The following is a 13,745-nucleotide window of genomic DNA, read 5'->3' as shown; positions in this document are numbered from 1 at the left end:
TCAACTGTTCAGAGGAGACTGCGTGAGTCAGGCCTGCATGGTCGAATTGCTTTAAAGAAATCACTACTAAAGGACACCAAAAAGAAGAGATTTACTTGGGCCAAGAAACACGAGCAATGGACATTAGACCGGTGGAAATCTGTGCTTTTGGTCTGATGATTCTAAATTTGAGATTTTTGGTTCCAACCACAGTGTCTTTGTGAGACGCAGAGTAGATGATAAGATGACTTCCACATGTCTGGTTCCCACCGTGAAGCATGGAGGGGGAGGTGTAATGGTGTGGGGGTGCTTTGCTGGTGACACTGTCAGTGATTTATTTAGATTTATATACCCTTGTCTACTTTAGTAAGAATGGGAACATTTGCTTTTTGGACAAAAGTGAACACACATTTATTAATTTAGTAAATACTTGTAACCCCTTCAAATCAGGAATTTCAACTGTAGCAACCCAGGTGTAATCCCCAAAGAGCAAGCACAGACTTATCTTTGGCATGGGTCCTCAGATCCTCAAAAGGTTTTACAGCTGCACATCGAGAGCATCCTGAAGGGTTACATCACTGCCTGGTATGGCAATTGCTAGGCCTCCGAGCACAAGGCACTACAGAGGGTAGTGCGTACGGCCCAGTACATCACCGGGGCCAAGCTTCCTGCCGTCCAGGACCTCTATACCAGGCGGTGTCAGAGGAAGGCCCTAAAAATGTTCAGACTCCATGCATAGCCATTTTAATAACCCTACTTTCATGTACAGAATTACCGCGACACCGGTGCCCCCGCACATTGACATTGACACAGACTCTGAACCGGTACCCCTCATTTACTGCTGCTATTTAATTATTTGTTTTTCTGATCTCTTACTTTTTTTATTAGGGATTTTCTTAAAACGGCATTGTTGTTTAAGGGCTTGTAAAGTAAACATTTCACTGTAAGGTCTACACCTGTTGTGTTCGGCACATGTGACAAATACAATTTGATTTGATGTCAGTTGTCTCCAGCAAATACTTAAAATGGGTGGGGGGAGGTGCATGTTCAGTAGTTATACCATTTAAACAACAGTTCTCAAACCAAACATTTTCTCCCTCTTTCTAGGTCTGATGTACATGCTGCTGAAGCACCTGGTGGATAGATACAACATGTATTACGCTTACCTTCCCTCGAAACTGGACAAGAAAATCCACTCAGGTGCTGTCAATCAGGTGGTGGCAGCTCCCATCCTCTGTCTTTTTTGGCTGCTATTCTTTTCTACCATGCGCACAGGTAAGGGGCTGGGGGGGATCTTTTTCTTTCCTGAATTACTGGTAATTTGGATTGTTTAAATGTGTATTTATTCATACAACAACACAGTTACACATGGAGTACAACAAACATACAGTCAATAATACAATAGAAAAATAAGTCTATATACAATGTGTTAGTAGTGTTAGTAATGTGTTCGTACCTTACACTTACCACCTTTTTCAGAGGGTGAGTCCTGAAGTCAAACAAATTCAATTACAGTAAATTAAAGTAAATTATCATCTCTTTGCACTTTTTTAAAAACCCAGGCTTTGTAACCCCCACGTCCATGTTCACTTTGGTGGTCCTAATCATCACCATTGTGGTATGCCTGTCGCACGTCTGCTTCGGCCACTTCAAGTACCTCAGCGCTCACAACTACAAGGTACGGGTCACTGTGCTCAAGGTACGGCTCACCAACACGCCAAGTGTCCAGTCCTTCAATTCAGGTAGCAGACTTAGGCCAAGTAGTACCATAGAGGATAATCTCTGACAGCTCTTTCCCCTTCTTTCCCCCTTTTCTTCCCTCCTCTGGCCTTAAACAGATTGACACCAAGGAAACAGATGTTGACGTGGTTGAAAATGGCCGCCCTCCACTCCGCACCTTCTCCTCTCCTTCTAATAAGTCTCAGGTAAGCAGATACATTTTTTTTGAGTATTCCAAGCTGTTGAATTGTGGGGGACTAGAATGGAACTGTCCAGATGGCACAGTGAGATTGGCCCAACGTTATCCCAATGCGTAATTGTATCCAGTGTTCCAACGGTGTGTGTTTGTTTGCTCCCTTGACAAACAATCTGACTTTGGTCCAAATCTGGGATTCAAAACAACAACAAAGCAGCCACCCGCCATTGTTTTGGAAAATGAAAAAAAGATGAGACTGGAGAAATGTAACCACTCAAATTCATAGACCGAGCTATCGGTGCAAGGACGAACCGTCTGTGAGATCAAAGTTATAGCTTTAATACTTTTTGAAGCTATACAGTACTTCGACATTGCAGCCGACTTTGAAAAGCAAGTCGAGCTTGACTGATCTACAAATCAGCTTGCATCATAAATAATTACTCAATATTATTTGCAGATCAGTCAGTCACAATGATGCATCACGGTTTTGATGCTCCCGAACACGGCCCATGTCAAGTGTTTTCGGATCATGTCATCGGAAATACTTTTCTTCCTCTTTATCTTTTTGAGTACGAAACATAGATACACACCATTTGCATGTGGGTTCGTTTCCCAAGAGCACACATACGTAAAATGTATGCACACATGACTAAGTTGCTTTGGATAAAAGCGTCAGCTAAATAGAATATATTATTATATATGTTGATGTTGGGGAGGTGCTGAAAATGATGAATATGAAATGTTCCTTTAATTTTAAATCACCAGCTCGAACTGCTATCACGCTATGTTTGCAAGTGCTAAATTGCTTGTGTTATAGTGGAAATTCTGACGAGTCGGGTTCTGATGCCCGACTTGGCTGTATATAAATGTTTGTCTCCTTGTCAATGCAACTACGTACCATCTCCCTGTCAGCTTTTCACTAACAGCATACCACTCTGCACCCCACTTCTGTCTTGCTTCTGAAGCTAAGCAGGGTCGGCCCTGGTCGATCCCTGGATGGGAGACTAGATGCTACTGGAAGAGGTGTTGGAGGGCCAGTATGGGACACTTCACCTCGGGTCTTAAGATCAAATCCCAATACCCCAGGGCAGTGAAGGGGACGTTGCACTGCTTAGGCTTGCATCTTTCAGATGGGACTTTAAATAGGTGTCCTAACTCTGTGGTTGTTAAAAGTCCCACAGCACTTATCGCAAGAGTAAGGGGTGTCCTGGCTAAATTCCATCATGGCCAACTAATCATCCCCTAATTGGCATATTTCACTCCTCACCTCTCCACCATGCTAGCTGATGTGTGGTGAGGGTTCTGGCACAAAATGGTTGCTGTGCATTACCCAGGTGGGTGCCACACATTGGTGGTGGATGAGGTGAGTTTCCCCCTTATGATCTAAAGCACTTTGAGTACCGAAGTTGGTTGAAAGGGGCTATACAAATCCAATCCATCATTATTATAGACTTTTGACAATTTGCTCCCTGTGTATTCCCTGTCCCAGTGATGGTTTGGAGTCAGCAGCCCTTTTAAATAGGTCTTAATGTCAATTATAATATCTGTAATAGAGAAAAAAAGAGAAGAAAGAATAAGAGATTGCTGATTTACTATTGGTTCACATTCTTGGCAGTTGAACATGTGAACATTTCTCGCATAGAATGGGCGATTTTCTGCCCGACTAGATGCGCAGGCGTTGTATTGCATCAACCAATGGTTGTGTCGACTACGCAGTCAGGCATCATTTTGCTATATCATATGATATGTTTAACTGATATGTTAAATACCTATCCAGGGCTTGTAAGAGCTGGCATTGATCTGCAATGTAGTCAGGCAGGAACTCAACCACTGTATGTATGGGTTATGATGAAGTATGAAGCAATACAAAGCTAAGGAGTATTCTTTCAAAAACAAGTGGAAGTTGAAATTCAAACACCTTTAACTTCTCACGAGGCCATTTATAAACATATTAATGGTGACGTGCAGGATCCTTCATAACATTGAATGTTTGTTTCTTTTCTCCTTAGCAACCAACGTACATTGCCCAGGTTTTACAGGACCCAATCATGGATGATGCTTGCACAGGCAGTGGGGAGGAAGATCGGGGGTCCTCACAGGATGAGGAGATGATCAACACTGGGAATAGTCTCAATGAAGCTGACTTCCAGTCCGGTGAAGACAGCCTCATAGCCAACGAGGTCCACCAGTAACACTACCAGCTGAGAAGGGGAAAGAGCGAAAGATGGTGAGAGAGGGATTTTGGAGAGGATGAATGCCAGACACGAACATCAAACCACCGACTTCACTTTGGATTCTAAAACAATTTGCAGTCATCCCTCCCCCATGCTCCCCCACCTTTTTTCAGTTGTGCCTCTGCACATTGGCATTACCAGAAAATGCCAGGTACATCCCCCCCCACACACACACACACAGTGTAATTGTGAATGGTTTTGTTAAGTATAATTTGGAGCTTGTCTCTGCGGATTCTTCAAAGTCCCCTCTGTGTATTTTGAACACCTATCAGCGCGATATGAATCTGGGTGTTGACGCCCCTTGTTTTATTTATTTATCTACTGGAGTCCTACACTTTTATGGAGATTCTATGGAGCACAAGTCCAACACTGGTTTTCATCCAATCCAAAAAGATGGAGTCCCAGGAAAGAAACCATACAATAGCCTAGACTTTGTACATATCCCAAAATATGCCAACTGTTTTTGTCTCTTATTTGAAAGAGGGGGTCAAAATTGTGCCTGGTTTGGGTTTCTTTTCATCCATGTTTCCTTACTAAATCCCCATCAGTGTGGCTCAGGACTGGTGGAGAGGTCATGAAAATTAGGCTACAAAGCCTCTAATGAAATCCTGCTCCAAGCACAGGTCCCATTTAACTTTTATGGGTCTACAGACTCATACTCAAACTAAACTTGGTTCATTCTTGTCAATGTGCAAAGCACCCTGCATTAGGTCTTCTTTCTCATAGCTTATGAACAAAATGACTTGCTTGCCCCTTTTTTCTTTGATATCTTATGTTCGTCATAAGATATTCACTCTGCCACTGAACATCCTAGTCAGTGGTTGGAGACACCATCTTAACATGACGTATAAAAACATGATGCAGTCACTGTCAAGTTTGTGTATTATTATTATTTTTTACTTCATGCGTCTCACGTCACTGAATGGGCACTGTTGGAGGATATCAGGGCCATCACATCGGCCCTCTGTTGTGTCATCGATATTCCAAAGACGGCAGTGGGCATGGCATGCCAAACAGACCAGGGTCCGCTCAGATGGATTGTGGGGTTTCTGGTGTGACATGTGTTGTTATGGCATTCGTCTACTGTCCTCCTGCCTGTGATGCCCTGTCAGTCACCTGGTCTTGCTGCTCCCCTCCATCCTGTCCATCTCAGTTTCCAAAGGTTCAGTCATGGATGGCTTGGTGACTCTTGCAGCCACTAACGTTGTACAGTTTTTATTTGGTCTTTTATTTTTTATTTTACCTCTACCACCTTAAACATATGAACATATACACCTGAAATAGGAAGCACATTTTCTTGTCGGTGCGTAGTTCAAATAGGCAACTTCGACTCTAACTGGGTTCTGTTCACCTTGGAGAACTTCAACATTTACACAGTAGTACAATAGTTTAGCCTATGTTGTAGATCCAGGGAAAAGCTGGGAGACATGAAGAAACTGGTCTTGCCTCAAGTACTCTCTACCCTTAAAATCCTCCAGTCAGAAGTACGATATATGCATCTCTGGAAAAGCCAAGTCCCAATGCATTAGCTGTTTTTCTACGCTTTCTCTGAAGGAATAGAAATGAAGTGTAGATTAAAAATGTAGTATTTTGCTCTTCAGGAGTCATACCTATGGAAGGTAATTGTTCAGATATACAGCACCAATGAATAGCGATGCTTCCATTTATTTTTGTCACATCAGTTTGGGTGCAGTGTGTGTCTCTGATTTGAAGTGCAATCAGCCAGGTGTCTGTCTGTCTGCAAATTGGCTCTCGGATTCTTTTCTCAGCCCACATAGCATCTTCCCCATTTGGTGTTCACAGTTATACCCTGGGAAATTGTGATGACATTTCAAAGGCAGTGTGCTATTTCTTTTCTTAATGCACTTCAAGCACAAATCACATGAAAACGCAATCAAATACTTCCATAAAAGGCACTGGGTAGAAATAAATTAATGCTATGTATAACTATGTATATAATTTCATATATATCTTAAATTACCACAATTTCATGAATTTGAAATAATCCAGTCCAAAACAGAAAAAAAGTGGATAACAGGTACATTAGGCAGAATTAAATGTAACTTTCCTGAAGTATTAAATCACTGGGTAAGTATATCAATATACAGTAGTGATGGCTCTATCTCCCTAATACTTTTAAGTGGAGCATTCTAAGTATTTCTTTATAAACCTAGCCAGTCCTTTCAGATCTGTGAACACCATAGGGATTTGGCCAAATGGACCAAAAATGGACCAGGCCCAAGAGTGTGGCTCCACTGACTAGTCCAACAAATGAGGTGCACTGATAGTGAAGATCTGCTAGAGGTCACTGTATACCTGTGTTTTTGTATTACTATTATTATCATGTTTTGGAACGGGACGAATCGTCTCTGTGCAAAATGATTTGTTGTAACAAAAAAAGGACGTTTTACCAATTTGCATCAGGAACATGCAATAGCAAGCCTGACATGCAGCAAAGAAATAGAACTAGAGCAGTGACTTAAGGAAATGTTCAAGTCTCAGGTGTACTTGTTTAAAAAAAAAAATTAAAAAAAATGTTTACATCTGTTTTTTTTACATTGTGATAGTTGTTTTCAACTTTAAGCATTTCGATCTGTTGATGAAGCTAATCTATGAAAGCTGTGGCTATTGGTAACATTCTATCAGGTAGGAAAATAAAAACATGTACTGTGGTTGTCTTGTTGTTAGCAGCACAGTTTCCTCTGTAGACACTGAAATTACCATTGTATTGTGGTTTGTCCCTGTTTAAAAACCATAGCTACATGCTGGAGATATTGTAGCTTTTCTGTGTCTACTCTGTTCTGTAACATCTGTTTCCCTTTTTAAGTTAGTGTGCACTAACACTGTTCATGATTGTATGCACGCTAACACAAGACTAACAACTATCCAGTGGAAGTACATTTTCCTGACAATATAATAAATATTTTAAGAGGCTTGCTTGCTAATGGACAGTCTATTTCTCAATGGAAATGAAGTTACTTTACAATAACACTATTCTACAGTGATGAAAAAGGCTGAGATATTTTTGTAAATCGCAAAAGGAACTGTTTTCAGTGACACAGCCTATTCCAGATGTGATACCGATTATGTATTATGTTGAAAGCTGTGACGATGCTGTTACATGTATTGTGGTTTTTTATTTATCATGAATTGACTTTTTATTTTATAACTGTTGCTAAGGATTTAAGTTATGAAAATAAACATGCCTTGATAGAAGGATTCGGGATCAGGAATGGTTTGCTAAAAGTTTATGATTAGATTTCTATATACACTACCATTCAAAAGTTTGTGGTCACTTAGAAATGTCCTTGTTTTTGAAAGAAAAGTCAATTAATATAACATCAAATTGATCAGAAATACTGTGTAGACAGTGTTGATGTTGTAAATGACTATTGTAGCTGGAAACGCAGATTTCTTTATGGAATATCTACATAGGCGTACAGAGGCCTATTATCAGCAACCATCACTCCTGTGTTCCAATGGCATGTTGCTGGCTAATCCAAGTTTATCATTTTAAAAGGCTAATTGATCATTACAAAACCCTTTTGCAATTATGTTAGCACAGCTGGAAAGTGTTTTGCCTATTAAAGAAGCAATAAAACTAATCGAACCCACAAATGCTGATGCTCCAGATACCCAACTAGTCTAAAGAAGGCCCATTTCATTGCTTTTTTAATCAGGACAACCGTTTTCAGCTGTGCCAACGGGGCGGCAGGTGGCCTAGTGGTTAGAGCGTTGGACTGGTAACCGAAAGGTTGCAATCGAACCCACAAATGCCCGAGCTGACAAGGTAAAAATCTGTCGTTCTGCCCCTGAACAAGGCAGTTAACCCACTGTTCCTACGCTGTCATTGAAAATAAGAATTTGTTCTTAACTGACTTGCCTAGTTAAATAAAGGTAAAATAAATAAAATAACATAATTGCAAAAGGGTTTTCTAATGACCATTTAGCCTTTTAAAATGATGAACTTGGATTAGCTAACACAAGTCCACAACAGAAAAAAAGTGAACAGAACAAAGGGAGAAATAGATAACTAAAATCACTGGGTAAGAAGAGCCATCACTGCTGTTCATTGACTAATACTTTTCCCTAATACTTTTAAGTGGAGCATTATAGGTATTTCTTCATAAACCTAGCCAGTCCTTTCAGATCTGTGAACACTATAGGGATGGGTCCAAATGGAAAAGACTAGGGACCAAAAATTAACCAGGCCCAAGCGTGTGACTCCACTGACTAGTCCAACAAATGAGGTGCACTGATAGTGAAGATCTGCTAGAGGTCACTGTATACCTGTGTTTTTGTATTACTAGAATTATCATGTTTTTGAACGGGGCGAATCGTCTCTGTGCAAAATGATTTGTTGTAACAAAAAAAGGACGTTTTATCAATTTGCATCAGGAACATGCAATAGCAAGCCTGACATGCAGCAAAGAAATAGAACTAGAGCAGTGACTTAAGGAAATGTTCAAGTCTCAGGTGTACTTGTTTGGGAAAAAAATTACATCTCTTTTTTTTGTGCATTGTATTAGTTTGCAACTTTAAGCATTTCGATCTGTTGATGAAGCTAATCTATGAAAGCTGTGGCTATTGGTAACATTCTATCAGGTAGGAAAATAAAAACATGTACCGTGGTTGTCTTGTTATTAGCAGTACAGTTTCCTCTGTAGACACACTGAAATTACCATTGTATTGTGGTTTGTCCCTGTTTAAAAACCATAGCTACATGCTGGAGATATTGTAGCTTTTCTGTGTCTATTCTGCTCTGTAAATTCTGTTTCCCTTTTAAGTTAGTGTGCACTAACACTGTTCATGATTGTATGCACGCTAACACAAGACTAACAACTATCCAGTGGAAGTACATTTTCCTGACAACATAATAAATATTTTAAGAGGCTTGCTTGCTAATGGACAGTCTATTTCTCAATGGAAATGAAGTTACTTTACAATAACACTATTCTACAGTGACGAAAAAAGGCTTTGAGATATTTTTGTAAATCGCAAAAGGAACCGTATTATGTTGATAGCTGTGACGATGCCGATACATGTATTGGGATTTATTTATCATTGTTGCTAAGGATTTAAGTTATGAAAAGAAGAATGTGATCTGAAAAATAAACATGCCTTGATAGGATTATATCACTAACAGGAGTCATGGTTGCTGATAATGGACCTTGGTACGCCTAAGATGATTTTTAATGGAATATCTACAGTTTCCAGCTACAATAGTCATTTACAACATTAACAATGTCTACACTGTATTTCTGATCAATTTGATGTTATTTTAATGGACTTTTCTTTTAAAAACAAGGACATTTCTAAGTGACCCCAAACTTTTGAATGGTAGTGTATATATGTTTTTGTAAATAGCCATAAATTCCCTATTAAGCTATGGTAGTGTTATGAAGTACATAATCTACAGTTTCTATAAAACATGAGTAAGGGTAGGGCTACATATAAACACAACAAATGGTCACACGTTTGTTCGCTTTTCAGTCTCTCCTAACGTTCATGCTGGTTCCCTTCACTAAGACAACTAAGGAAAGTTTAATTTGAGGCTGTAGATTTGTCAGGTTGTGTGTACTATTTATTTTTACTTTTGTCCAATGGTCTGTATGGAGAAGCATTTGTCATCTGTTCCTTGATCAATAAAATTGGCATTCATCCTTCATGTTGGTTTATAAGAACATGATTGAGGAGCGATCCCTGTGGTAGCAGAGATTCCATCTCTTTTGACATAATGCTGTCCCAGTTAGGTTTTGTAGGAGATTGGATTCCCATTCAAATACAATTTATTTATATAGCCCTTCTAACATCAGCTGATATATCAAAGTGCTGTACATAAACCCAGCCTAAAACCCCAAACAGCAAGCAATTCAATTAAATTCACACAGGACACCGGATAAGACAGAAGAAATACTTCAGATATAACAGACTGACCCTAGCCCCCCGACACAAACTACTGCAGCATAAATACTGGAGGCTGAGACGGGAGGGGTCAGGAGACACTGTGGCCCCATCCAATGATACCCCCGGACAGGGCCAAACAGACAGGATATAACCCCACCCACTTTGCCAAAGCACAGTCCCCACACCACTAGAGGGGAGGGATATCTTCAACCACCAACATACCATCCTGAGACAAGGCCGAGTATAGCCCACAAAGAGCTCCGCCACGGCACAACCCAAAGGGGGGCGCCACCCCTGCGCAATCTGTAACGCTTCAGTGATCGATTGAATACAGCCTCCAGTTGAATATTTTTCTCTGTCTCAAAATCCACATCAGACATTTTAAAATCAGACGTCGTGGCACTTGGTATAACGCTACATGTATAGCTGCTCCCATAGGATCACCTGGCACATTTAGCCCTAAGCTAACCTGACGAGTTGGCCAGTGACTATTTCCTGTAACAAATTCCTATCAAGATCTTAGACTTTATATCCACCAACCAATGGCATTTCTTAAAATAGGTCAATTTGGCCACCAGTGGGATATTTTTATCCTCCAAATTCAAGGTTGACTTTTGTTCCACTTTGTAAATAAATGTAGTTTGCCAACATTGCATAGGTTACTTGCTACTAGTGCAAAATTCAAAAAGGGACATTTTCATAAATGTGACAAAATCCCACATTTTTGCTTATCTGTTTCACACACATCAGTGTTTTTAAGGAAAAAATATAAATGAGGTCCTTACAGCATGCAAGTTTATTGTACATCGTAAAAGACGTAAAACACATTAAGCACGGGTTCAAGCTTGTACCGTGCCAAGCTTTTTTGTTGAGGAAAAAACTGTTCAGTGCTGATGCTCGATTCAAATAACGCATATGTGACTAAGTGGATGATTATTGACTATCCTTCCGATCCTCGACTTCGGCGATGTCATCTACAAAATGGCTTCCAACACTCTACTCGGCAAACTGGATGCAGTCTATCACAGTGCCATCCGTTTTGTCACTAAAGCACCTTATACCACCCACCACTGCGACCTGTATGCTCTAGTCGGCTGGCCCTCGTTACATATTCGTCGCCAGACCCACTGGCTCCAGGTCATCTACAAGTCCATGCTAGGTAAAGCTCCGCCTTATCTCAGTTCACTGGTCACGATGGCAACACCCATCCGTAGCACGCGCTCCAGCAGGTGTATCTCATTGATCATCCCTAAAGCCAACACCTCATTTGGCCGCCTTTCGTTCCAGTACTCTGCTGCCTGTGACTGGAACGAATTGCAAAAATCGCTGAAGTTGGAGACTTTTATCTCCCTCACCAACTTCAAACATCAGCTATCTGAGCAGCTAACCGATCGCTGCTGCTGTACATAGTCTATTGGTAAATAGCCCACCCATTTTCACCTACCTCATCCCCATACTGTTTTTATTTATTTACTTGCTCTTTTGCACACCAATATCTCTACCTGTACATGACCATCTGATCATTTATCACTCTAGTGTTAATCTGCAAAATTGTAATTATTCGCCTACCTCCTCATGCCTTTTGCACACATTGTATATAGACTCCCCCCTTTGTTTTCTACTGTGTTATTGACTTGTTAATTGTTTATTCCATGTGTAACTCTGTGTTGTCTGCTCACACTGCTATGCTTTATCTTGGCCAGGTCGCAGTTGCAAATGAGAACTTGTTCTCAACTGGCCTACCTGGTTAAATAAAGGTGAAAAAAAATATATATATAATAATGCAAATAAAAGGTTGTACATGTACAGTAAGTGTAGACTACATAAGAAATTAAGTGGTCTTTTTGGTCTAAAGGTAACCTTATGCTATGTATATTCGTTATGTTAAGCCTATGTAAAATACAAATTAAGTGATCTTGAGAGACATTGATTCAGCTTGATCCAAACTTTGATCCGGCAGCACTTAACCCACAGATAGAAGCTAGTTACCAGTATCTTTGCTTACACTCCCGTGTAGCAGTAGCATATGGCGCATTTCCATTGAAGACCTTACCTGTGTTTTACCCAAAAGGCTCAGACTGTGTCCATCTATGCATGCCATGGCCCTGTGTACTACTTAACTCATTTACATAACAATGGCTAACCTTAACACCTCACAAAGCAAAAGTTTTGAATGATGCAGATGTGGTTAATTCTGCTCGCCACGAGTCTTTAGTGTCACACTCCTGATGGAAACTTAAGGTTACGTGCATAACCCCGATTCTATGATATTATGAGTGAGACATCTCACTAGTGGAATTCACCAGAATCTCCTAAGTAGCTCGAAGAACCAATGATGCACGTCTGTTGGATGGGTCATGACGAATGAGGGAGCCCCTCCCCTCATACTAAAGAGCCATTGCCTGCCCGAACTTCCTCATTGTCTTGCGAGTACGGGAATGTGTTGATGTCTCACTCATAAAATCAGAGAACCGGGTTTTTGCAAGTAACCTTGAGTTCCCTTTCAATTATTCATTTTGACTTCTCAATAGTGGGATATGGCCAACTCCAGTATCGCACACGCTCTCTGAAGCCAGGCAGTCTTAATATCAACCCTCGGCGGTCCTGACACTAAGAACAGTGACGTCTCATCAGTAGAACCTCATAAAAGTATGAGGTGATGCCCAACAAGCTGCATTGCAAATCTCCTGCAAGGACATGCCATTGAACAGTGCCCAAGAGGTAGCCATACCTCTGGTGGAGTGAGCCCGTAGGCTATTGCTATTATATGCCGATATAATAGCTTCCACAATCCAATGTGATAACTGTGGACGAGCCCAGGACACAAAAGAGTTGGTTGCTCTTGTGCAATGCTCTCGTCCTATCCAAGTATATGCGCAACGCGCATACCGAACCCAAATGGTGTAACCGCTCCTCTTCCATAGAAAGGAAAGGTGGCGGGTGAAAAAGCCACAAGCTCCAAGATGAGGCAATTGTATTTGACACTAACCTTGTGCATAAAGGCAGGGTTAGACAACAAGGTGACCTTGGAAAAGCCCTGGGCAAACTGCAGGCACGAATGGTAAACTGACAGTGCATGTAGCCACTTGTACATTTTGCAGAGGGAAGGGCAAACAGTAAAGCGGTCTTAAGGGAGAGATTATTTATCTCCATGCTTTCATCTCCAAAGGTTGCCGTGAATTAGCCCTAGGCACAATAGACAAATCCTATGTGGTTAAAGGCTTTTCAACTGGAAGTAAGCAATGTGCCCCCTTCATGACGGGGTGTTTTCCCACCGTGTTCTCGTCAAAGCCTATATGACAGGCCAAGATTGCTCTAGATAAACCTTAACAGTGGAGAAAGCCTTCACTCTGTTCGAGAGATCCTGCAAGAAGCATAACATCTCAGATTCAGATCATTGGTATGGAATTATCTGTTTTCGTTCACATCACTTCTCAAAAACGCAGTACTTATTTTCATACAGTGAGCATGTTAACGGGCCCTAGCACTCTGGATTGTCTCAATGGCTCCAAGAGGCAAGCCAGTCGCATCCAGATTTAACCTCTCAATGAGTTAGCAAGGCTCAGTGTATAACAGGAGAGTGATCTCCTATATCCAGAGCTTGATTTGCCATGGAGGGGCTACCAAGATGAGGGATAAGCCTTCTCCCTCACTCTGGCCAGAGTGGGAAGTTTGAGGCTGAGAGGAGGAACATCGTAAAGCAACGTCTT

General features: G+C 41.0%; 1 protein-coding gene across 4 annotated transcripts in view; it reads left to right on the top strand.

The window, feature by feature from the left end:
* The window catches only part of LOC112266500 (CSC1-like protein 2), a 97,736-nt gene extending 90,389 nt beyond the window's left edge, over window positions 1-7,347 (top strand). For 3 of the 4 annotated variants that reach the window (XM_024444017.2, XM_024444037.2, XM_024444007.2), the window contains 4 exons: window positions 1,087-1,254; window positions 1,542-1,678; window positions 1,818-1,904; window positions 3,904-7,347. In XM_024444017.2, coding sequence (XP_024299785.1) covers window positions 1,087-1,254; window positions 1,542-1,678; window positions 1,818-1,904; window positions 3,904-4,086 — 575 coding nt within the window. In that variant the 3' untranslated portion in view covers window positions 4,087-7,347. The remainder of the gene's footprint in view (window positions 1-1,086; window positions 1,255-1,541; window positions 1,679-1,817; window positions 1,905-3,903) is intronic. The other variant, XM_024444026.2, reaches the window with a different exon arrangement.
* Window positions 7,348-13,745: the final 6,398 nt, after the last annotated feature.

This window comes from Oncorhynchus tshawytscha, linkage group LG02 (assembly GCF_018296145.1).
Source record: "Oncorhynchus tshawytscha isolate Ot180627B linkage group LG02, Otsh_v2.0, whole genome shotgun sequence".
Classification (NCBI taxonomy): domain Eukaryota; kingdom Metazoa; phylum Chordata; class Actinopteri; order Salmoniformes; family Salmonidae; genus Oncorhynchus; species Oncorhynchus tshawytscha.
This window is presented reverse-complemented; position numbering and strand designations above follow the sequence as displayed.